Source organism: Phyllostomus discolor, chromosome 3 (assembly GCF_004126475.2).
Source record: "Phyllostomus discolor isolate MPI-MPIP mPhyDis1 chromosome 3, mPhyDis1.pri.v3, whole genome shotgun sequence".
Classification (NCBI taxonomy): domain Eukaryota; kingdom Metazoa; phylum Chordata; class Mammalia; order Chiroptera; family Phyllostomidae; genus Phyllostomus; species Phyllostomus discolor.
The window spans coordinates 14203051-14229078 of NC_040905.2; the positions used below are offsets into that span (position 1 = coordinate 14203051).

A 26028-nucleotide genomic window follows, 5' to 3' on the forward strand; every position below is an offset into this window, starting at 1 on the left:
GCGTGCCGTGCGTGCGGCCGTTGCGCGGCCACGCCGCCGTAGCCCGCGGGCGGGGACGGTGTGCGCACGGGCAGCGCCCGTGTCCCAGGACGGCTCATTGACCGAAGCAGGTGGAGGGCTGTATTTGGTCTGCGGACAAGAGTTTGCCAACCCTTCCTTTATTCAAATGTTTTAATATTTTACAGCCATTAAAATAATACGGGGTGGGGCAAAGGTAAGTTTATAGTGACGCGAAACGCAGACTTTATTCTTGTATTATTATTTATTATTGTATCATTTTTCCATACAAACGACTGTAAGCCTACTTTTACGTGTGTGCGTGTGTGTCTGTGTAATACATGTGTACACATTGACAGTGTGCCTGTGTGTGTATGTGTGTGTGGAGTGTAACCGGGCCTCCTAGGAAGAGCGGTATGAGGACAGATTCTGAAAGTTTATCAGTGATTAGATCCGAGCGGTGGGATGTAAAATGTAGATCAAGTTTTACAACAGAAGTTGCTGAGGAAGCAAGATTTATTATAGGAACTTGCTCCGCAGCTAACTTTTTGGGATGTGTTTGATTTATAGCTTTACATTTACTTTTCCTGCTTGAACCCTGTGTTTTATACAGTATAAAAGGAACCAGGGTAATACTGGGGGAATAGGATTTTATTACTATTTTATTTCTAAAACACAGATGCCACTGTGTTCCTCTTTTGTTTAAAATCAGTCAGTCACCGATGCCCAGATATTCCAGATCTTCCTGATTCACCACCTGCCCGCCAGATACTTTTTCTACCCCCCTGTCCCTGTCCCTTCTCTCATCTGGGGTGAGGATGGGGTGCTGCATAAAAGGGGGGACTTAGGAATACGGTATATATTTATATCCACTTTTATTATGCTTCAACCTTAACCCAAAAGAAGGTTGCCTTTCCCCAGGCATGCTGCACCTCCCACATCTCTGAGTCTTCATGTGTTTAAATATTAAGCAGTACCTCTTGCACCTGACAGTCCCTCACCCACCGGCTTGGCAGGACAGCGTCATTCTGCCTGTGTGAGCGGATAACTTTTATTGCTCTCAGCCGCGCTTGCCTCCCGTTGTGATGGCTGTTGCCAAAGTATGCGTTTGCTGACTGAGAGTGTAAAATGACTACTTCTCATTCCATACTTGATGTCTTACTCCATTGCTACCCTCCTTCTAAACTACAGATGAATAGTAAAATTTTAAAACCTTTAATCATGATTTCTACTCTGTCAGTACTCTAGTGCAGGGGCAAATATCAAAGTAAATCTAGCTTCAACATGCCACTGAGTGATGTGTTTCCTTTAGCCAAATAAAAGTGCTTTCCTTGAGCTGCTGCCGCTGCTGCTGCTGCTAGAGCTTTGGGCTTCTCAGAGTAAAAACAGAGTGAGCAGAAACAGGGACTTAGAAGGCAGCCTCCTTTTGTGCATCTCATCTTTTCTTTGCTCTTTTCAGAAACTTTAATTCTTGGTCAATGATGGTGTGACAATATCATTATTTGTTTTTGAAGCTTTTGGTTTCAGCTTTGCAAAAGTATACAATTCCATTTTTCTCTATCCTTCACTGTCTTCCTGAAAATCACTTCTTGCTAAGAGAACTGTGTTGAAACGCCTATCTGGAATCATTCTGAAGCCACATGTCTGTGTTTTAACATTTCCGTATGCCTCGGTGCCTTTTATACTCAAGGTCAGACTGCGCATTACCACCTAGAGTCGGGTGCTGGTCCAAACTTCCAGCGTGTTTCTGAATGATAAAGCAATCAGGGGAGAAAATGTACAATGTTTTGTTTTTTTTTCTCTTGCCTTACAAAATGCAGCTGTCTGTATTCCGTGTGAATCTGTGTTTGTGTGTGTGTGTGTGTGTGTGTGTGTGTCTGTGTAGTCTGCATCACTTCGCAGCAGGGGCTACCCTTTACTAAGTGTCCACTCTGTCTCCTCGTGTCAGATAACTTTCCCCAGATGGCCCATCAGAAGCGGTTCATTGAACGAAAATACAGACAAGAGTTAAAAGAAATGAGGTGGGAGAGAGAACATCAAGAGAAAGAGCCAGATGAGACTGAAGACATAAAGAAGTAAAGGACGCAGAAGTGGTGGCGTATTCACTCGCCCAGTGACTGTGACCGTCGTCCATCGGGACCTCGCCCGGTTTTCCCGAGACCCGTGCACAGCGGGTGCCTTTGGAAGTAACCCCGTGGCCAGCACGCTCCTGTCGTCCCGCGGACCTTCCGTTCTGTTGTTAGCTGGGTCACCCTTAGTGCCAGGTGTTTGATTTCTATTTAATGGAACACTTTAGTGGATGTGCATCTTCCTTTTTATTTTTTCTTTAAAACAATAAAATTTTAAAAAGTTTATTGTATGTGGAATAGAGCCTGTTTTTCCATCTCTGAGATTATTACTCCAGACTTTTCAGCTGACAAGTGAAAAATTCCCCTCATCAGATATTTGGACTATTCTCTACCAACATACAGACTTTTTGCAATCTCTGCATTGTTAACCAGATTTTTTTAGCTTTCTTCTGGATGTTTACCAAATCCTCAGCTGCAGATATTGAACTTAACCTTCCCTAAGCAGTGAATCCTTTGTGGATGGAGACCCTGCAGTGTTTCACTGGCTGATGGTGGGGGTGGGGTGGGAGGGTGGATCTTTGAATCACATCTCTGAGCCATGAGATGGGAGAGAAACCATGGTTCCAAGCCAGACAACACCTCACAGCAGGTGCTCTCCCCCCAGGGCCAGGAGGCCCTTTCAGAAGTTCAGGGTGGACTTCAGGGAAGTCTCAGAACCTCCTGAAATTGGGTGTGTGTATTTGGGTTTGGGAGGGGGTGCGGAGCTGCAGGAGGTTCGGAGATTTCATACGCTCAGAGTGGTCCCAACAACAACTAGCATTACATGAAAAGATGTGGCAGTTTTTTAAAAACATTTTTTTTAAACTGAACGTCACTGGTAAACTTTTTTTAATGTGCTTTTGTTTGTTATTTTAGCAAATGTAGGGTGAGTGCCTACTATGTTTCAGGCAGTGTTCTGGGCTCTGGGGCTGCAGGAGTGAGCAGAACACACGCACACATGTACACACACCAGACCACAGCACTGAACAGAACACATGCACACACACACACCAGACCACAGCACTGAACAGAACACATGCACACACACACACACACACACCAGACCACAGCACTGAACAGAACACATGCACACACACACACACCAGACCACAGCACTGAACAGAACACATGCACACACACACACACACACACACCAGACCACAGCACTGAACAGAACACGTGTACACACAGAGTAGACCACAGCAGCGAATAGAACACACGCACACATATACACACCAGACCACAGCACTGAACAGAACACATGCACACACACATGTACACACACACCAGAGGGAAGAGTGAGGGAAGACCTCTCTAGGGTTTTTAATTTGTTGATTGTGAAAATGGAAGAAGGTGCGTGTAAGGAAAGCTTGTCCTGGTGTCCCCCTGCTCCCCCCCAGACAGCAGTGCTGGAAGGGAAAGAACACTGGATTCATCGTGTTCTTGATTCATTGTGTTCCTGAGAATGTTTCGAGCAAAAGCAAAAAAGCAAGGGGCATTTCTGAACTGCTTTTTAAAGCACTTTCACTGCTCTCGCATGTGCACCCAAATAGTGCCAACGCCCACGTGTCGGCTCAGGACTGTTTACTGGACTCTGGCGTTTCCTGCCTTTAGTGTTCGGCCCTTGTAAGGTTTTCTCTCTGTGTTCATGGCTCGAGAACCCAGGAGAAGTGGAGTCCACAGGACACCAGAGTCCCTGTTGCACTGAGACCCAACACGCAGGCCAGCAGAGCAGAGCTGCCCTGCCGGCCGTGCAGGGTCATCGTGAAGCCGGCACCGAGTTCGGTCACTCGCCACCCAGACAACGCAGCGGGCCACGTCGGTCGCAGTTTCCACCCGCCTCTCTCCCAAGGCGACCCCCCACCCCCCCAGTCTCTCACCGTCCCGAGGGAAGGGTGGGAGTCAGCAGGTCCAGCCCCCTGCGGGGTGACGTCAGCCCACCTGGCTGCTGCCTGTGTCCCTCAGGACAAAAGGCCTTTCTTCAGGTCCAACGTGCTACCTAATTTTTTAACCACAATATCATGACACCCAACAAAATGATCAAAAACTCCTTCATAATTTCTAATAATCAGTCCATTCAAATAGACAGCTGGCTTGTCCACATAATGCCCCATACAGTCCTTTTGGGTTTTATGATTCTTGAGTCTCTTCATGTCTGGAACATTTCTCCATGCCCCCTTTTTTCTCATTAGTTGAACAGTCCACTCAGCTGTTTTGTAGATTTACAACATTCCAGAAGGGATGCATTGCTTTCTTGGGGCATCTTTTACTTTTTTCCTTTATCCTCTCTATTAGATCTGAAAGCTAGCCTTTAATTTAGGTTCAGAATTTGTGGCAAATGTATATTTCAGGGTTTCCTCCTCACCAACGGTATTTCAGGGGCTCCAGCTCTCAACTTTGGGGGGATGGTTGTGATGGCTCATTGTATGTGTCGACTTGGCTAGGCAAGGGATGCTGTGTTAAGTAGCTACGTCTGTGGCCATTTGTTATGCAGCTATAGAAAACACATTTCTGCTCTCTTTCTAAACAATCTCTTCATGTTACTGTTCCGTTTAAAATATTTCACGGGTTCCCCATTGCCTGTAGGATAAAGCCCAAACTCCTTGTCGCAGCATGAAATTCCCACATGACCAGACCTCTGCCCCTTCTGCTGGCCCCCACGCCCCACCTCACAGAACAGGTGGCAGGTATTTAAGCACATTCTACTTTCTCTCAGTCCGGGAATTTGCACAGCCTGAAATAGGCCACCTGCTTACTAATGATCTCTTACTCATATCTGGGGCCTCGGCTACAGGAAGCCCTTCCTTGGATTGAAGCTTTGGTTAAATGTACATTCTCGGGCTCTCTCCTGAATCACATTTGACTCACTGTACTGTTACTTTCCCTTGACTCACCTATCTTCCCCCACCAGACCACAAGCCCCCGGCCAGCTGGACCGTCACTAATCCACCTTATACCACGGGCTCTCTGTGTGCCGTCCATCACTAAAAATGGTCAGACTGCTCCTTGCCATCCTTCCACAAGGTTAACGACCTTAAAGCAGAACAGCTTGCTCCTAGAACCCTTCCTGCAGGAACTTGGAGGCTACACTTGAAGAGAATGACCCATTGGAGGCCAGAGCATCTGTACCGTCTCTGACCTGTACTTGGACTTGGCCCAGAACAAGATGCTAGAACAGGACCCCTCCGTGGTAGGGAGCCCCCATAAATGGACAGGCAGATATTAGCTTCAGGAGCTTCACTCCTGAGGGTGAGATGGAGACACAGAAGTCCGAGGGGAGGCTTGGTCATCAGTGACGTCACCAGTGGGTGGCCCGGGACGAGCTTTAGTCACTTGCCCCCATAATCTCCAGCAGCAACTCCAATGCTCCTTGCAATGGACACGTGATCTTTATTCATTTTCATATATTGTTTGACATAAACACAGGTCTGATTTGCCATCCCCAGCTGGATTGCTGCTTCTGTGTAGAAATTCGGGAATTGCCCTTTGCTAGTAAGGACAGAACATGGTTTCCTGACAAGGCCACCCCAGCTGGATTCTCCATCGCTGCGTTGCGCTGTGTGGTCCCAGAGACACCCCCGCCACAGAGACGCCCGTGGTGAAGGAACATGGCCGTCGTCCCATCATGCATATAGCTGCTTTTCGAAGTTTGCTTTTTATTTCTGCTGGAATATTTGTCAGGTTAAGAAAGAAGTTTTAAATGAAGTTTAAGGGAGGGGAAAAACCCAAAATGGCCAGTTAATCGTTTGCATGCTGAACACTAGCCCATCGCGATTGGAAACTCTCAGATAAAACAACTCATAATGAAAATGCAGCAAGGCCCTTAACTGCAGTGATTCTGAAGCTCACCTCTATTATTAAAATAATAGGGGTCTCAAATGGGGCTGCGGAGAACAGCGGCTGCCCCTGACTAGAATTCAACCAGAAAGATCAAGAGAGAGCCCTAATTGCCTTTCTTCTCTGATCAAACAATTGACTTAATTCTCCAGGCCTACACACCGCAATGTGTTTGAGGAGATTCAAATAGGTTACTATAGAGGATTAAGGTTTTTCTCTGCAGATTATACTTTTATGCCCTGTAGTTCATTGCTTGAAGTGTTAAGTAGCTTTGTCAAAATAAGCAGGGCTGGGAGGATTTTTAGAAACTTACAAATCACACACTCTCGCTGAGGAACAAGAGGGAGGTCTGTTTTTTCCCCTCTCGCTCTTTCCTTTAAAAAAAAAATTAATGGTTGAGGCTTGGAAGTGGGGAGAAATTAACCATATTAAAGATTAGCTGGAAATTTCAAGAGCTATCTCAGATAAGAGAAATAAAAGTGTGGGGGCTTATTGTGTTCCGCCTCTTAAAAATTGTTTCACAAAATGATGCAGCTGAAGAAGCCACATAAAGAGAAGGGATTTTCCTGTGGATGCTTAGCTGCCTGAGGAGAAGCAGGTCCGGGGGGCGGCAAATCAGACCCTTGAGGCGTCTCTGTAGTGCTGTGCTAATCAGGGTTATTTTGCTCTCTGAGATTTCATTTCTGCTTTAAAGGGGCTAGTGGCAAAATAAGCTTTCATTTTCTTACAATACCGTATTCCCAGGAAAGGGCACTTGTCGGAAAGTCTTCAGTGACATTCTGTCCTTGGTGCCACAGGTGGCTCCGTTGTCTGCGCGGGCCCCCCAGGGACGCGTCCCTCCTTAATCACAGAGTGAATGCTCCGTGCATTTGCCCAGGTCTCTGCGCTGAGCTGTGGTGATTTGTACACCGCCCGCGGCTGCTTCCGTTCCCCTGGGCCCATCGCTCTCAGCGCAGCTGCAGTAAGTAGCTTCGTCGAGGTTGCCACATCGCGCAACACACCTAGCAGATGTGCACTGCAGACTCGACGACTCTCGGGCACTGGCTGGACAACCTCGGTGCGCAAACATCCCCTGGAAACGGAGCCGTTGTGTTGTCTGTGTGGCCTGACATAGGCACAGTGGCTCCTGAGGTCGCCCCTCCGGTTTTCCCAGGGCTCGGCTCCACGCGGGTGCCGGGAAACATGAGTCCTCCTGCTCTGACCTCCCTCCTCCTCTGGCGTGGGCCTGGCTCCATTTTCCTCAGCCACCTGTCTGCCTCCCACGTGCAACAAATCCACAGACACAGCAGCCGCTGCCGGCACCTCCAATCAGCAGCAGCGGTGCCCTGCCCCACTATGCTCCCCAGGGCTCCGGGGGCTGGGACGGCTCACATAGGCTACTTGTGACCTCCCTGAGGGGGGAACTTGCTGGTAGACTCAAGGCAGAGTTAAGCGGTGAGCGTGGGGATGTGAGGTTGGCCCAGGCAAAGCTAAATTGCACAGGAAGAGAGAGAAACCCAAGGCCTAAAGGGAAGGTGAGGGAGCAAGGCTGAAGTGGCCCCCAGTTCTCAGAGGGTGGGAGCCACTGGGCGGGTGAGGGAGGGAGATTGGCAGCTGAGCAGAGGAGGGACAGGGAGAGGGTGGGGGGATGGAGAAAAGTCCAGTGCAGCTTCGGCGGCATGAAGTGCTGCGTGGCCAGCCTCTCAAACTCCCTTCTGTTTCCCTCGAGTGAGGTGCGTACAGCACCCATTGCTCAATACTGCGAGAAAGCAACAGAATACACGGTGTTGAGTGCAAGGCCGGGACTGTCCAGGTGCAGAAAACGGAGACCACGCAGGGCCTCAGCACATCACATCGCCGTGGGGTCCGGGAGCCTGGTTTTTCCACCCCTCGCTGTTGCCCTCTCTTCTCCTTCCTTTTGGGTCCTTCTCACCCTGACCGAGTCCTGCAAGGACCCCTCTGCCCTTCTCGCCCCCAAGTTCCAGCTTTCTGTGTGTGGGGGGCATCTCAGAGGCTCGCACACCTTCAGTCTCTGGGTGGCATGGCAGCGTTCAAATTGCTGAGGCCCTCTGAGTGCTTGGGTTCAAGTGCAGAACGAGCGCTCCAATCCAGGGCTCAGCAAACTTCCTGTGTAAAGGGCCGGATAGGATGTAGTTCAGGCTTTGTGGACCAGCAAACAACACTGAGAATAGTATGCAGGTTCTTATAGAACAAGAGAGAACACACATTTTCACAAACACTTTTATTGGTAAGATTCAAAGTTTTACAGACACTGACATTTAGATTTTGTACAATTTTCACATGCCACAAAATATTTTTCTTTTGATCTTTTTCATTTATTTAAAATGGTAAAAAGACATTCTTAGCTTGTGGGATTTGGAGTAACAGGGGCTGGGCTGGACTGGGCCCACCATCTCTAGTCTGCTGCCCCCTGTTGGAGGCTGAATGAAAATGTCACGGCAAAGGAAGCCGTGCTCCAAGCACTCTGTTCTCTTACCTCTGCAGGCTCGATCGTGATGATCTGGGTAAAAATGCTAGTCATCAAAAGCTCAGCTCCAGAATCAATGCCTGGGATCCAGGACAGGTGGGCAAAATGACAGAGTCACAGAATGTTTTACTCTTCTTCCAGGTGCTTAATCTGGGGGACCAAATGCCTTTGTCGTTAATGCTGGCATGTACCCTTTCTCTGAAGTTCTGAAGTCTGTACCCGGGACCACGGTGGTGACCTTACATTTTTATGGCAACAAACTGTGTTTTCAAAGTGTTTTAAATTACAATATCTCATTAGATCTTCTTAATAGCCAGAGAGATTGGAAGGGTAATTATTATCCTCGTTTTGGGATCGAAGAGAACACAAACAAGATCAAGGCTCGAAGCAGCAGCGGTGCTGTCTAAGGTCAGGCGTCTGGCGTGGATGGAGACGGGGCCTGGGTGTTGCCAGGAGCGGGCGACAGAGCAACAAAGATAGAACCGGAGCTGCAGTTGGGAGGAGGGACAGCCAGCAGAGAAAGTAAAATAATCCCACCCCCAGGAAAAGAGCTGGTTCATGCATGCAGATGAAAGACACCCCCTCTTTGAATATCCCCAGAAGTATTTACCTTTGTTTATTGTAACCCAAACATGTCTTTAGGTGAAAGGCTCCAAATGCTGACTAAAGCCAAAAGATTAAAAGATAAAAAGATTAAAAGATTCAAGGTAAGTATTATACTTCCAAAAACAGTCCCAGGATGCTTCTAAGGCCAGCGCCCAGAATGTGTGCTTTGCTGGCCTCATCCACATGAAGGTCTTAAAGCAGGAGGCAAAGAGAATGTTAAGAAAATCCCAGAATGCGGGTTGACCCTAAAAGAGACCGTGGATGGGGACACAGAGACGGAGACGGTGACCCTTCCTCCCTGATCCGAGTGAGATCACAGAGGCCTGCGACTTCAAAGAGCCGCGGCAGGGTAGTGGCCGGGCCAGCCAACTGCCTGCTTCTAGCTGGCTTCCTTCTGGGGAGAGGTCGCAGAAGCAGGGACAGCCTGCTGCTGCTGTCTGCTTCTATCATGGCCACATGGTGACATCACACAAGCCCAGAGTCCTTTGAACACTGCCCTCAGGAAGTGTCACTTGGTGACAGAACCGATGCACGAAAGGGTTGTGGCTAAGAGCGAGAGAGCTCTGGAGTCACACTAACCTGAGCTCACATCCCCCATCCTCTCCTTCCCGGCCTTGACCTCGGGGAGCCGGCCTTCATGTAGCTCGTGGGTTGTAATGGAGGACAGTACAGCAGCGGTAGCACCAGCTTGTGGGAGCCCTAAGTAGTGAGATACTGCCTGTGCAATGCCTGGCACGTAGCAGGGGCACAGTGAATGTGCGTCGCTGTGATGGGTGTTATTTATCAAGCCCAGCAGCAGACCTGAGATGGCCAGTGACTCTGGAGAGACAGCTCCGTGGTGGAAGAAAAGCGTTGGGCTGGGATTCAGAAGTCTGGGGTCGCACATCAAGTTCTGACCCTTGGGGAGAGGTTAAGGAGTCTGAGGAAAGCTACTCTCATGGCTTGAGTCGTCTCAACTCAAAAACGGAGACATAGCATCTATTTCACAAAGTCATCGGAAGGATTAAGGAAGGCGATGTGGGATTGCTGGATATATCATATTATTACACCGGCCACACAAATGCTCACAGCAGCATCTCTGGACACAGCAATATGTGCCTATTTATACATACACCACATGTCATTTGATAAAGCATTTGAGGCATTCTTTAAACCTCAAGCAAAGCTCAATAAATGAAAAGAATCCACCCACATAAACAAAAAGAACACACCTAAAATCATGGACTGTAAATATGATTCAAAAACGAAGGCCTGGGAATAGGTAAAAATAGGAATAAGAGATCCAGGAGAAATAAACATTCAAAATTATGGGTCAGAAGATTCTGTCTGCTATTCAGACTGAATCTATCTAGTTTACCCCTTAGTTTTCTTGAGAGTCAAAGGGAAAACAGGGAGATGTGATTTTTTCCTTCTTATTGAAAACAATATGCATTTCTATCTCTTTCTCCTCTCCTCTCCCTCCTTCCTCCCGCCTCCCTCCATTCTTCAAGACAAACATTAGTTTGCAACCCTTACTATAACCTGGCCAAGATAAGCAAATGAAGAAACCAAGGCTCAGAGAGGTTGCTTAGCTCTCCTGAGATCACACAGCAGCCGGGGAGGCAGTTCCCTGGAGAGGTAGCCGGGGGACTACTTTGGTGCCCCAACTCTGCCCTGAGTGTGGTTTAGCAGAAAATCACGTTTCCAAGACAAAGGAAGTAAACCCTCTCATTGGCTCCGTGCTGGGCAAGTAGAGCCAGCCTTCATGGAGGGCATCTTGTGGACCCTGAGGAAAGAAAGGCCATTGGCTGACCTTGGCTTCTAGATGAACATAGCAGAGGGCACTTGCTGGGGTGTCCTTCTCAGCCGGCAGTCACCGAAGGCCCCACAGAGTGGCACAGAAAGACCTCTGCAACGAGAAAGGACACTGAAGTCAGCACCGGGTGGGCAAGAACAGTGGCGAGCACACGGCCCAGCTGCGATGGGAGGAGGCAAGAAGCGGGGGAAATAAAGTGATTCTCAAAAAGTCCCGACCAGCCGAACGTTTTCTTCAGGCCCAGTGACTGATGCCACCACTCCACTGTCCGATGATTCCCAGTCCTCCTAACTAAGCAAGGTTCAAGTTTACCGTGCAGGGTGTAGTTCCCACTGGTCTGCTTAATAGACCCATAAAGCCCCGAGTTCGGAGCTCCCCCAGGGAGGAGCCTCCCCAGCACGGCAGCCCGCAGTAAGTGACACCTGTGATTCCAGTGAGGTGTATGCCTCTTCAGGTGGCCACAGGTTGTGTTCGTCTGGATTCCACAGCGCATTTCCCAGCAGGTTCAGAAGAAGGGCACCAGTGACCCAGAATGTCTTCACTATCACGGCGTCTTCAGGCGGTGCTCCTGCGGCGAATGTGGCATCTGGTCTCACAAGGCTTTTCCTCTAGTGTCTCTCGGTCAAAGCCAAGGGCTTGACACCCACAGGACAGCTCAGGGAAGGCGGTTCTGCAGAGGCTAAGGCCGCTTGGTTCAGTTCTGTGCCTCCTGCTGCCGAGTTTGACCAGAGGATGGACTTTATGTGGCATTGGGTCACGTGTATCTTAAGGTCACTGTCCATCAACACCCCTTTTGTAAACCTGAGGTTTGGGTGAAAATCGGACAGTTGACAGCTGGGTGCTGTAATTTGGACAGTATGCCAGCTGAGGTAGAACACTGTCCTTTGGTAATCATAAATAAACAGATGGAATTGGATACTAGGCTACGAAATGTGAGCGGGCAACCTGCGCTCTCCACCTGGATCCACAGCCACTGGATGCTGAGTGGAGGCCAGAGGCGGACAACCAGTGTTGTTCTTAGGGAGCGGTGCTGGGGCTTTTCTGGGGCTCAAAGTGATCATTAATTAGGTCCTGAAAATTTTACACCGTGGAACGTGGGAAGAAGCTGTGAGCCTGTAAAATGCTGGAGCGGTCCATGGTTCCCCTCGATGACCATATAAAAAAACCCAGGTAATGTGCCCCCGGATAACACTGTCTGGATCAAAGCGAAACTCTGGTGAAACTGCCAGGACGTATTAATTGAACGATGTGCTTGTTTCGGTTTCTAAATAGATGTCTGTGTTTTACGAGGTAATTGGATATGAACCGATTGCATTTGAGGAGACGTCTGCCAAAAATGATTTCAGTCGGGCTCTGTAATTAATTAACCGGAGGTCCTCCCGATCAGAAGGGTTTGCTGGTTGTAGCGAATGTAATTTGGAGGAACTCGGGCCATAAATCCCTGTCTGTGGGGGTTATTCAACTTTAGTGGGGTCTTTTAAAGAAGGCCCAAGCTGGAATCCTTGCCTCTAGTTTGAATGACAAGTATTCCCGGATGGGACCAGGGGAGAAAGGCAAAATATAAGAGATGACCAGGACAAGAAAAAAGATGCGAGGGGACGTTTCCCAGGCCCAGCATCACCCAGGGGACTGGGGTGCTGCGGCAGTACGTCCCGAAGACCCTGGGCTGCCCAGGTGCGTCTTTAGTGGCGCAGCTGAGCAGAACCTGGTGCCTGGAGGAAGGTTGTCATGGCCACACACTGTATTCCTGTCCTTTTTGTTGGTGCATTTCTGCTCAGTCAAGATACCTGTAGCAGAACCAGGAACGCAAGAGTCTTTTCAAGGAAAGGCCTCAGGGAGATGATGGCTTTCGTCCGGTCCCTGTCCGCTGTCAATAAACCAAAGGTCGTCCTTGTGCTTTGGGATGCTGCTGGGTTACCCCGGGACTGTGGTACCCCACCTACCTGCTGCACATCATCAACTCTCCCACAGACGGCTCTGACTCAGAAGGGACTATTGACAAGCCTCACTGAAGGAACTCCGCCCCACGCACAGCCCTGTGTTTACGTCCCCGGTGCTGCCCTCAGGTCTGGCGGCTCCGGGACCAGGCTCCTTCCACCCCTGAGTCTGGTTTCCAGTGAGGAGCAGTGTGCCAAGAGGCGGGGTGGGGGTAGGGGGGGAGGGGAGGGGAGAAAGAATGGCTCCGTAGTAGCCAGGCAGGGTCAGAGCTAGGGATGTGTGAAGTGCAGAGTCATAATAATAAAACAATTCTGGACATGGAGCCATATTTTATATAAGAATCAAATACCATGTATTCAGGACAATTATAAATCAAGAACTGGTAAAAAATGCTGTTTTCCAGGGCATAAATTAATGTATCAAAATTGATCATAAAAATGTATATAAGCTTAAGATCAAATAATATTTTAGCAGGGAGTAGATTTTACCATAAAAATAAAAAAAAAACCCACGTTGGTTTAACAGCAGCTACCTTCCATAGGATGTAGCAGGAAGTCGGCAGGTATCTGGCAAAATTTGGGTCACAGAAGCTCAGCATGGTTTGCATACGTGACTTAGATGAAACCGCTGGCAGGAGGGTTTCCATCCAAAAGGAACTGCCTGGCAGAGAGCCGGGAAGCCCAGGACACAGCACGCTGGGAGGGATGCGTCAGCGCAAGGAGGGGCCTGCACAGGGAAGCTTGGGCATGGGAGCCCACGGCACTGGGGGGCAGCCTGGAGGGGGGGTGTCCAGGCCGCTCTGAGGGTGTGCTGGGGGGAATCTAGATGCATAAATATCTAAAGCCCAAGCATGTGCCTTTTGAACAGTTGGGGGGAACCGAGCCAATGAAAAGAGAGAAGAGCAGGCAGACTAAGGTCCCTCTGTCTCCTCTCCCTGTCACCCATTGGCAGGGCCTGGGGAGCTTGGGGGAGACTCGTGAGGTAGATTGGGATCACACCACAGTAGCCTCGGTTTTTGTTCAGCCGCTAAGGAGTAGAAAGAAGGGGGTGACGACCCTCTTTAGTTTTCTCTATTCTGGAATCTTTGGAAGTATACAATTTGTTTCTGAAAGGTCTTCAGTGAAATATATTTTAAATAATAAGAGTAAAAAATATCTTTGACCTTTCCTGCGGGAATGCTGCGTAGTGGTATGAGCCTGACAAAACAGGTTCGGGTCCTGGCTTTGCCTTTTACTAGCTGTGTGACTCTGGGCATGTTTTAAATACTTTTTTTTTAATGAAAGAAACAAAAACAAAAACAAAACACAGACCATTTTGAAACCATGCTAGCTGTTTCTAGCATGATTTCACTTACATTTTTGAAACCAAGGAGCTAGGTGGGGGCGGGAAACAGATGGTTGGGGGGAGCCATAAGGACTTCCCAGGGGTCATGAGTGCCAGAGGCTGGGGGTAAGGCAGGGGTGGAGGGTAGGAGGCCGGAGGTAGGGTCTGGGCTGTGGAAGAGAGGCCCTAGAGTGGGTGAGTGGGAGGAATGTCGGGGCCGGCGTGCTTGGCCAGGAGAGTCTTCTCCAGAGCGTGGTGTCTTCCAGAGGACGGTGAAGGGCCTGGGCAGGGCCCCTGGGGAATGCCTTCCCTCCCTCTGTAAGTGCCGATAGCTGTCTGAGCTGTTGCTTTATAAGGCAAAGTTCTTGTTATCAAGGAGCTGACAATGTAGCTGGTGGTATATACACTCGACACAGGGCTGAGTAAAAACCCTAAGAAGTGACATTCCCAGTGAACGGGAGTTCTAATGAGGGAGAGCTGACCAATGAGATGGAGTGATGGGAGGGGCAACATGTGGAAACTGGACTCGGAGCTGAATCTTGAAGCCATGGGCAGGCTTTGGCGAACTAGGGGTGGGGGTAGGTAGGGAGAATGCACTATGGTAGAGTTCAGGGAGATATATTATATGGGGCTGGCCATGATGAAACTTCTATGAGGGAGTCAAGTGAAAAATGCTTGGAGGGTAGCAAGGAGGCCACACGGTGTAGCCCAAGAACAAGGAGGGGAGATGGTCAATACACAGAGGACCAGAGCTTCTGTAGGCCAGGCCACCTGCAGCCCTGCACTGCATTCCCGACATAGAGGACTGCAACAGAGCAGGACAGAGCCTACAAAATTAATACTAAGAAAACAATCTTAGAAGCCTAGCAAATGGGCCCCGACTGGTGTGGCTCAGTGGATTGAGTGCTGGCCTATGAACCAAAAGGTTGCCAGTTTGATTCCTAGTCAGAGCACATGCCTGAGTTGTGGGCCAGGTCACCAGTGGGGGTAGGTGAGAGGCAACCACACATTGATATTTCTCTCCCTCTCTCTCTCCTTCCCTCCCCCTCTCTCTCTCCTTCCCTCCCCCTCTCTGAAAATAAATAAAATCTTTTTTTTAAAGAAGCCTAGCAAATGAAATTTGACCATCCCTGTTAAGAAAGGAGTTTTATGCAAATGATTTCTTGTCCGATCTTGTTGGTAAGAGCATGGCACGGGGAGATGCCAGTGTGGGAAGGCTTGGGTAGATATTCAGTTAGATGAATAAATAAAAGATCTTACTCAATACTCAGTCAATCTGATTCTTCTTCTCTTTTCATGCTCACCAAGTATCCTTTTGATCATACCTTAGCATTTCTTTTAGATTTGCCTGCAGAGAGAGACGATCACTGTCACAGATATTTTAAGTGTTCTGGTCTCTACAACAAGGATTTCTTCTTGCAAAATAATTAATGGGCTCCTGGGTTTCCCACTCACGAGTGTGGCTCATGGGAAAGATCTGCCTCTGGCGTCTGCGGCTGACCGCCAGACGCTGCTTGGGGGTCCGTTTGCGGGCGGGCACAAAGTTGTCCCGTGTAAGGTTTCTTGAGGACAGACTTGCCACAGGCTTGGAGAAAGTGCTGTGTGGAGCGTGGTTCCAGGGGGTCTCGAATGCCGCTGTGACAAGGACTGAGTCCATTCCGCAGGTGTTTGGGCGTGGTTCCAGGGAGCCGGTGCCTGCGGAGCCCTTGCTGTGGGAAGGGCTCTGCGGAGGAGGCGAGCTTTCACAGGCGCTCTCTGCAGAACCTCCACCGTGGCCCGGAAGGTGGCTGCTCACAAGACCGCTGATGACAAGCATGGAGATGAAGGTAGACAATAGACTTCTGGGAGGAGCTGGCATTCAACCTGGGCCTAAAAGAAGGAGGATAACTTTTAACTGGCAGAACCAGGAGAAAGGGCATTTTACGATATGGGAGCAACATAAGGGGTTAAAAAAATGGCCTTTGTGCCCGAGTAGGGGTGATGAGGATGAAGGAAGAAAGGCTTGCCGAGCAGAGACGACCTTGGTCATCAGCGGGCTGTCTTACGGTGGTTTGTGTGCACCCAGGCAAGTGATGCAAACAGACTTTCTATCTCTTAAGAAAAAAGTTTGCTTGGTGCGGTGAAAATGGAAACAAATGTATTTGAACAACAATTAAAAAAAAGAAAAAAGTTAGAGGATGACGAAAATGGGTTAAAAGGACATTTGGGAGGAGGAAAATATAAGTTACAAGACTCTGTCACATATTGGGTGAAAGACGAGGACCAGCTTGAAGTGGAGGTGCGAAGGGAAGGGGGTGGGGATGGGAAGGACAGAGCAGGTCCCAGGGCAGAGCCCTTCCCAAGCGGCAGCCTCCCACCCGGGGGGGACTCCTCCAGGTCCTACTGCAGGGCATGCACAGAGCTCAAAAGTTGCGTGTCGGATTTCATGGGTGTGCAAGTGTGATTTAATCCCGGAGAGGTCTCGGTGAGCCCACATCTCCCCACGAGCGAATGTCAAGATGGTGTGACCCTTTTAAGAACGTTGTTAGAGGAAATACCCGTGGGAGAAAAAGGGGAGGGACTTGGGAGAGGCGGGGAGTGGGGGAAGGAAGGAGGGAAGTTTTGGTGGAAGCCTTTTAGAATGCCGTGTCACCTAAGGAAGGTTGGGCAGAGCCATCGGGGAATTCGCCCTCCAAGCTGCTAATCACAGGAGTTCCGAGGCTCCCAGGAGCGCTGCGCCTCGGTATTCTTGCTGTGTTTAGTGTTTGTGTGGGAGCAGCCTGTCAGAAGCGTAGCCGGGGCAAAAATGCAATTCTATTTTTAAGCACAACAGCTGGAGCCCCGGTCAAAGGCGCTTCCTGCAGCTGGAAGTCCTAGAGGCTCACTCTCAAGCCGCCTGCAGGGCACGTGGCAACTACTGGATCCCCCACACGGGTTCGTGACCCAAATAGGGTTAAAACGTTACCTTCGTAGAAACTTTGGAAGTAAAACCAACAACATATGCAAGCAATTTTCTGCATGCCTAGGAAAAGGGAGGTGCCGTTGTCTGATGGCACAGGATGACATAGGAGGCACAGGATGACATAGGACGCACAGGATGAGGCGCAGCACGGGAAACTGTGCCTTGTTCCCGCCGCGCCGTGTTTCAGGTGCTGGCGAGAGAGCCCGTGGAACACCCACCACGCAAGCTGAGAGCTCGGGGGGCCGTTGGAGCTGCACCTCTCCGACAGGGAGTGTCTGCCGAGAAACGAGGGGACAGTGGCAACAATAGAAATGCATGTCCCCTCAGGAAGAGTGTAGGTTGAGCGGAGCAGAGGGTGAAATGCCTGTTTCCGGCGGAAGCACCGGGCCTACCAGTCCAGGTACATTGTGGAGAGAGGCCGGGGTAAGAGTGACAAGGAGTGGTGCAAACAGGAAGGAGGGAACGACTAAAGCACTTACACACTTGTGTTCTCAAAGCAGCGAGGACAGGGTCTCGGAAATAGGGGGTTTGTCAAAAAGGCTGAGTGCTTGCAGAGTATCACGATGGGAGAGACCCAGAAAACAGAGCCCCATACTGGAAGAAGAAAAGACTGGTGACACAGGCTTCATCTTCCCGTTTCATGACCCTGTGTTTGGGATCTCCCTGCACTTTCGTGAAGAACTGTTTACAGGGTTCAGTTCCTCCTCAACTCCAAATGCGGGGGTGCGAGGGTGGGGGTGACAATGGGAGCCGGGGATGGAGCCTGGAGGAATCAGGGTGTGTCTCAGAGAGATGAACGGCGATCTCCATGCATGTCTGAGGCATGCTCCCTCGTTCTGTAGCTTGAGGAGCTGTCACCCTAGCCCCACAACACCAAAGCCAAACAATACCTGATACATATTATGTTAAATATTTTAGGCCTCACGTGTATTTGCTTTTGAAAGCTTAACATAGCAGGGGTTTTTTTTATATAGATGATTGGCATCATGCTTTATTGAATTCACTTTGGAAAACAAATTTTCTAGGGTAGAGTTATTTTTTTCCTGTGTAATTGTGGGACTGGAAACTCATACTACTGTCTGATAGTTCAGAAATGCTTCTCATTGCCAATTTTTAAAAATTTTGTTTGTTAGTTTATTTTGTTCACTGAATTCCACACATAAGTGGAATCATATGGTACTTGTCTTTCTCCAACTGGCTTATTTCGCTCAGCATAATGCTCTCCAGGTCCACCCACGCTGTTATACAAGGTAAGATTTCCTTCTTGGTGCCAGTTATTGATCTATGTTGTTTGATGACCAAACCTTTAATTCCTATAAAGTGTAAGTATATAGAGGATTGATTCAAGAGCTATCCATTAGAACAGCATGTCTTGTCTGTTCCAAAATGGTAGTTTTGATTTTTTTCACTAGGTTCCTCCATGCCCTTTCTATAAGGATCTACGTGACCCATCTACATTATTTCAGGAATATTTTCTTTCTGGTGTGAAATTTATACTTTTAACTTATTAGAAAATGCAAGCTTTGTAATATAATGTATTTCCCTTTCCCCCTTATTACCAGAGCATTACTCAATACTTAATTATAATAATGGGTTGATCTTGGTCCTGGTAAGATGAGTGCCTGATTTTAATATATACTTGCTGAATTACTGAACAAATGGATTAGTTGCTTAGGACCTCAGTTCTATTTCTGATGTAAATGTCATTATTTTACATTGTGTTACAGCTTATAAATTACTTTGGATTATCTCAGAAGTAGACTGAGAATTAATCTCAAATTCAATCTATAAAGCAAAGAAGCACACTGCACCTACTAAAAAAATAAAATAGACACTGAGTTTCTTTGATTTTTCATGTCTTAATATAATAATGTAATTCATAAGAGCACTGTTAATGTTGGTTTCATGTTTAAGGTGGGTCAAGGGGAAAAGTCACCACTTCACCGTTTTTTTAGTTCTAGGAAATAAGATCACTGGAGGAGCGTGGTTTTTAAGTCAGATTTTATAGAATGTACTAACATCGTGACCTTGGAGAGCTAAAGAGCTTTGAATCTCAGTCCCTTTGTCCGTAAAATTGAAGGAACGACACCAGGTATCCTAGGGTGGCACAAGAGTTAAATGAGATAAAATACAATGTGACAGAGTTAAGTGTGCAGGGGGATTCTGATCCCTCCCCCCTTTTCTGTGACCGGCACCGCCACCAGAAATTCAATTATGGAAAAAGAAAGGCAATCAAGGAACACTCGGTTTCCTTGGCTTTTCTAAATCAAGATCATATTTATGAGTTACATTTTAGCATGCTTACTGGTGAAAACAAAAACAGTAAGCACAAAAAGCAGGTACATTGCTCTATTGTGTTCTCACGACTGGAAGAGGTCTGTGAGCTTTTTCCATGTGCCGTTTACGACCCGGTGTTCCCGAGTCCGCTGGGGAAGCCTGTCAACGTCTCAGTCGGCTTCCGGTATTGACATTCCTGTGGAGGACCAATATCATCTATAGGATTATTACTCATCATGACTGGAGTTCAATAGATAAATTAAAAACCGCCAGACCTCAGCCCTGGAAGTGACTCACTTCTCGAGTAACGCTCTCCCTTCGCTTCAAGACTGGCTGAGAGATGCCCTGAGTCAGAGATGCTCACTGTCAGAGGGGCCTCTGGACCGCTCCCAGCAGAGTTTGTGGGCTGTCTGCTAGAAGTGCACAGGCATTTGGCTGAGTGCTTTCTGGAGCTTGTCTTGCAAATTCCTGTAATTTGCACCAGGTCACTTGTTATCCATTTTAGCTGACTGCACAGTTTGCATCACGGGTGTGAAAAGGCAACCGAAGCAATAGTTAGCAGAGACCTTCCAGGAATGCGCTGCTGTCATCCTGGCCGTGTGCAGGCAGGTCACGAACTACAACGAGCTCTTCGCTGTGCAGAAAACACACGTGCATGCACACGCACACACACACACACACACACACACACACAGAACATTGGTTTAAGGACAATTGGTCACTGTGAAAACTGCCTCACAATGAGAATGTGAGAAAAAAAAGAAAGAAAGGAAGAAAAAGAAATCTAAGCCTGAGTGGAAAATACACCACTTAATTGAAAGCAAACATTTTCGAAGACTCTAATGGGTCTCCAGCCTTGTTTCTGGATATTTTTGGTGTTCTTTTTAGACTGATTAGAACTTAAATAGTTCAGTGTTGTTCTCTATCTATGCTATACACTGCAAATTCAGATACTTTCTAGTTTAGCATTTCACTAATAGTCTGTTATTTTCCACCTCGGTTGCTTCGTGACAATCTCAGGCAGAACTTCCTCCCATGTGGTCTCCTCTCTTTTCGATGGGTCTTATTATCCATTAAGGAGCAATGAGATAAATAGGTGCCATCAAGCGACTGCAGGGGAATAAGTGTACAGCACAGCTTTGCAAATAAGTAGTTGCTCTTGCACCTGGAGAGCTTTAAAATATGTCCACACTGGAAACATTTCAAAGGGCCAGCTTCAAAAAGAACACAAAACTTAGTATTGCATCTCTACCGCTCTCAGAGAAGTTTGTTTAAAACTGTACTTACCATGAATAGATGTGGGTGTTTATAGAACCAAGAGAGTGAACATGAAGCGGTTTTCCCATCGGGCATGTTTCACGAGTGGTAGGAAGCACAGAAGTGACCAGAAGTGCTAGGGTTCTGCGGGGGGAAGCCGGCCACGGGGCTCGGAGCCTTCACCGCGGTGGTTGACGTCAGAGGTGCTGTGGCGAGAACAGCTGGGGGCTGCTGCTGCCAGCAGGGGCAACGGTCACTCCCTGGACTTTCCTTGCAGGGAGAAGGATCGGGAAGTCTCCCTGGGTCCTAGCCCTCTGGGACAGGAGCAATCAGCCTGTGGCTCACTGTGCAGTGTTGAAAATGAGGCATGAGGCAGGCTGCCAGCTGGGGTCTCCACATCCATGTTCTTGCTAGGTGCTTTATTACAGCAGGCGATAAAATGATTCTCCCACAATTCCAGGCCCCACCCTTTGCTTCTGTGTCCTTGGAGTTCTGCCTCATAGTCTGTGGCTTTCTCTGACTTCTGCACCCCACACAGTGTCAGCCTCCAGTCCTGGACCCCTCCCTCGCTAAATTGGTGAGACGGAGGTGGGAAGTTTGAACACTATACAAATTATAGTTCCGGAAACTGAAAAATGCTTATTAAAAAAATCTCTTAGATCTCTGCTATCCATCTGAATATCATGGGTATTCAAATTCAGAGACTAGTTTCTCCTAAAATCAGGCCCAAAATTCATGTTGCCATAATAACGTTGCTAATGAAAGAGAGAGTTTGCATGAGACCCACTGGTCAAACTGTTTCAGTCACGGGGGCTGCACTTGGGTGCTCCATAGATTACTTCAAGTCTATCCCTCTGCTGCAGATTCAGGTGTTGTTTTATAGACAGGCATGAAATTCTTTACCTGGATCAAGAATGAATGAAGTACGATATGACTGATAGACTATCTACGTGAGACCAGTTTGAAGATCATGGTCATCAGTGTACACGGCCAGTGTTTTCTTTCTTAAGTTCAATCTTCAGCGCAAAACTTTTTCAAATGCTGTGCATGGCCTTAGTATAAAGACAGATGGCATCAAATTCCCCATGCCCCAGGCAAAAAAAATGATATATTCAAGCTTTGGGATCCCAAATCTCAGATTGATGTTACTAGTCAGTGTGTGATGTGACTTTTTTGAAATGACATGATGCCGGGGTGTACTCTCAAGCATGGGCTTCAGTTTTGAGATGGCAGGTTGAGCACACATTTGCCTTTTGTCAGTTCCCCAAAACTGTCACAGGGAAAAGGGAATAGGAGTGGTTCACCTACAGTGAGAAGATCAGGATAAAGGCAAGGAGAGGAGGGTCACCAGTGAATAAGAAAGTTCAGTGAATTTCTGGGAGACAGAAAGAGAATGGAACTGTGTTGAAGGAAGTAAGCTCAGAACCTGCAAGTGGCAGCCAAGAAGCTTGGAGAAACTCGATTTTACATCAAACTGTGGGATAAAGTGGGGGTGAAGGGCACTCATCAGAGAGAATCTTAAAGAACAGCTGCACAGGTGGGTCCCACAGCATAGCAAGAAGCCTAAGACTTATCTGTAAAGCAGACCAACCAACCAACTAACCAACCAGCTAACTAACCAACCGACTCTTCAATCCATCAACCCACCAACTGAGCATCCACAAATCAGCAAACAGAGAGGGATGTTTTCAAAAACAAATAGGAGCTCTGAAAAAAAGTCAAGGTCCCAGCTGCGTGTTGGTCCCTAGAGTAGCCCCTCTTCATTCTGCCCACGGGAGGCCTGCAGCTCGCCAGGGGCTGACCCTTCACTCTTCTCAAGCAAAATTGTCACCTCACATGCCTCATCCAGGTGAGCAGACTCTCCAGTCAAAATTTCCTCAGAAAAGGGGAGGGCCCTTTGGGGTACAGATCTGCTTACAGATACTGGAGGGAGGCCATGTCAGCTACTCTGGTTTCTTCTCTTAAATATGAGTGGACTTTATCAGTCCTAGGACAAAATAAGGAGAATCATCCATCACAGGACAAAAACCAGCCACTTCCTTGCCAATGTGGCTCAATTGGTTGGAGAGTCAACTTGTAAGTGAAGGGTTGCGGGTTTGATTCCCAGTCAGGGCACATATCTGGGTTGTGGGTTTAATCCCCAATCCAGGCACGTATGGGAGGCAAAAACAATCAATGCTTCTCTTTCGCATCAATCTCTCTCTCTCTCTTCCTCTCTACCTAAAAGGCAATGAAAAAATGTCCTTGGATGGGGATACAAAATTAAAATAAAAGCCACATGGGAAAGAAAGATGTATCAGCTAAGATGCCTTCAACTGCAAATAACAGAAAATCCAACTATTGGGCTGGCCACAAAGTTTGTTTAATTTTTTTTCATAAAACAAAAGACACACTTTTCATTTTCACCAATAACTGTATTGATTTGGATATTTTGAGTATGTTGGCTACCTCCTGTGTGATATAATGTTGATTGTTTTCAGTTAATGTCTTGATTTGATCACTAGCAACTTCAACTGGTCTACCTGATCCTGAAGCATCATCCAGTGAGAAATCTCCAGCACAAAACTTCGCAAACCACTTTTGACATGTTCAGTCCATCACAGCACCTTCCCCATACCCTGCACAAATATTTTTTTTTTTGCATTTCAGTTGTGGTTTTACCCTTCTTATAATTATAAAGCATAATATACCAAAAATGTTTTATACTTTCTTCCATCTTTAATATTAACATGTCTACACAAAAATTCAACAATTTTGGTAAGTTGTTTTTAATGCACACTGATATGACAGCTGTCACAATACAATCTAACAAAATTGTTTTGAATGAATTTAAGGACAGTTAAGTACTACTAGATCCATCTTACAGAAAAAAAACCCAAACAAACTTTTTGGCCAACTGAATAGAATGGATTTGAGCAAAGAAGTTGTTTATTTTTTCATATAAACAAAAGTCTGGAGAAGAGAGTGTTCTTAAATGGAGTAGCCCAGCAATGTCACAAGGACTTGGGGTTTTCATCTTTCTGTTTGACTCCCCTCAGCATGTTAATACTCTTTTTTTTTCCTTATGGTTATAGATGGCAGCAGGTATTACATGAATGAGACTGCTTTTCAAATTTTTGTTTTTATTTTTTACCACATGCCACTTATTATTAGTGAGAGCACCTGCCCCATAGATGTCCTAGGAGACTTTCTCTAGGGTCCTGTTGGATCTCATCAATTGGGTCTCGTGGCTGGGCCTGTAGCATCACTAGAGACGGGAACCAGACTATTGTGATTGTCCTAGATTGTCCCAGGGTTTCCCAACCTTGGCACTATTGACTTTTGGATCAGATAATTCTTTGTCGCGGGGAGGGGGCTGTCCTGTGCACCATAGAATGTTTAGCAGCGTCCCTGGCCCCTGCCCACTGGATTCTAGCAGCACTGACATCCTGTTGTGACAACCCAAAATGTTTTCAGACATTGCCAAATATCCCTTGGGTGGGGGGCAGGTAAGATCACTCCCCCTTGAGAACCACCACCGTATAGTAACTTTTAGACCCCTGATTTTGCATCAGTAGGAAATGGACTGTAAAGTGATGCGTCATTCTGGAGGGGCATCCTCTCAATCACTTTCAAGCAGGCCATGAAAGACAACAAACAGTCAACAGCGAGTTTCCTGGGGAGCAGAACCAGGGGCAGAAGGCGCGGCATGCCAGAGCAGAGCCCGGGGCCAGCCTTGCCGCACTGGGATGTGGTGAGTGCAGTGCAGCTGTGACCTCCGTACGCTTCCTGTCCTGCCGTTTCCCCAGCGGGTGATATGAGTCCTGTTCCGGCTCGTTGGTTTTATGTTTGGTTTTTCAGTTACTCTGTTTCAGTCTACCGTATACCAGATGTATTGTTCCTTGGCTCATCTGGCCCCTAGGAGAACTCGTCTACCCAGCAGAGGATAACCTCTTCGAGATTGTGGACTTCAAGCTTGATGCAGCAGCTGAATGAGATTCTGTGAGTGTCCCCCTGGGGAAGGGTTGAGTGCATTCTGCTAGTGTACATGGATATCGAGGAGTCAAAGGGAGGGCTTTGGCAGACACTATACACTGAATTACTGAACATCTATTTCCGGCTCCCTCCTCTGTCCCCTGTCTTGACCATAGAGGTTATAAATGTACATACTCATGCACACAGCCAGTGGTAGCCACACGACACAATGTTGCCAGTAAGACAAACAGATCTTAAGGAGGGGACTGCTCTGGGAAAGCCTCCGCTGTATTCTTAAAGGAAACACGCAGCTGCCCTTTCTTCCCTTTTCTGCAGATGCAATTCCTGGAAGTACAGTCATCCTGCAGCCGTGGAACAACAAGCCCACATACTCCAGGGATGGCCACGGGAAAATAGATTCTAGGTCTTTCGTAACCTTGTTACTCACCGTACCCGTCCTGGATTGCCTGTCTCTGGACTTAACAATAATTGAGTAATTTGTAATTCAGGTATTTGAGTTATTAAAGGTCAGGCAGTGTTTCGTTTGAAACTGAACAGCAACTGATCAATAACGTAAAGGTGGCAGAGGGAAGAGGAACATGGGACTAAGGATAGGGATGCTAAATGCCTCCCACACACACAGTGGACGGAGATCGCGGTCCGCATTTGCAGCTGGTCTCCAGGGATATCTGGCAGTTCCTCTTCTACCCTCACCTTTTTTTTTAACCCCCAGATCTTACCCCTACTAAATATGCTCTATTAGGCTGAGAAATTCTGGGTTTATTGCCTAGAGGAGGGCTGACCTAGCCATACACATCAATCAATTCTCCGCTTTTGAGATTCTAAGTATGCTTTTGAAATTCATTGTCTTGAAATTCAAAGACTTCATTTGCAAGAGCCAGCTTTTGGGGGGAGAATATGTCATTGAATTCCAAAAGCTTGGTTTTGAACTTTCAAAGAAAAATCTCTGAAGAAATCAGGGCATGAAAGTGGGTTCCCCTGAAGAGAGGAAAGAGGTTGGAGGCTTAGAGAGAGAGTCAGAGGGACACCCAGTACTAGGGAGCGAGCCTGTGCTCTGCCCGCCGCCCTCTACCCCAGGGCTGGGGGCGGGAGAAGGTGGGAAAGTGTGAGAGCGGAAGAGTGGAGAGGAGCAGTGCGCTGCTCTCTGCATTCAACTCTCGGAAGGCAGCACGTGCCCAGAGAGTCTCAGAATGGGTGAGAAGGCTGGTGGGTCTGAGACAGCGCTTACCGGACATGGGTGATACAACCGTGTGGGGCAGGAACCGGAGATCACGGTGGTGCCCTGACCAGCTTATTGGGTGTCCGCGGAGGTGTGGATGGCCAATCACCAGGAGGCGCCAAGGAGGACAGAGGTCAGCCACAGACAGAAGCCTGCTTATCCCCTATCCCCAACACCACACAGCTCCCTGGAAGTGACCTGCCACCCCAGGAAAAAGGGGTGGGAATGGAGGCATGAACTATGACTTTATAGAGTTTAAATGTAAAATGACGGAGTTTGCCCAACTGA

General features: G+C 47.9%; 1 protein-coding gene across 10 annotated transcripts in view; it reads left to right on the plus strand.

Annotated features, from left to right (window-relative positions):
* DROSHA (drosha ribonuclease III) overlaps nt 1–2351 on the plus strand; it is a 106646-nt gene extending 104295 nt beyond the window's left edge. For 6 of the 10 annotated variants that reach the window (XM_036020234.1, XM_036020239.1, XM_036020238.1 and 3 more), the window contains one exon: nt 1946–2082. In XM_036020234.1, the coding sequence (XP_035876127.1) occupies nt 1946–2076 (131 nt within the window). In that variant the 3' untranslated portion in view covers nt 2077–2082. Of the gene's footprint in view, nt 1–1945 lie in introns of all 10 variants that reach the window. The other 4 variants (XM_036020237.1, XM_028521651.2, XM_028521669.2 and 1 more) reach the window with 3 other exon arrangements.
* The last annotated feature ends 23677 nt before the right edge of the window (nt 2352–26028 follow it).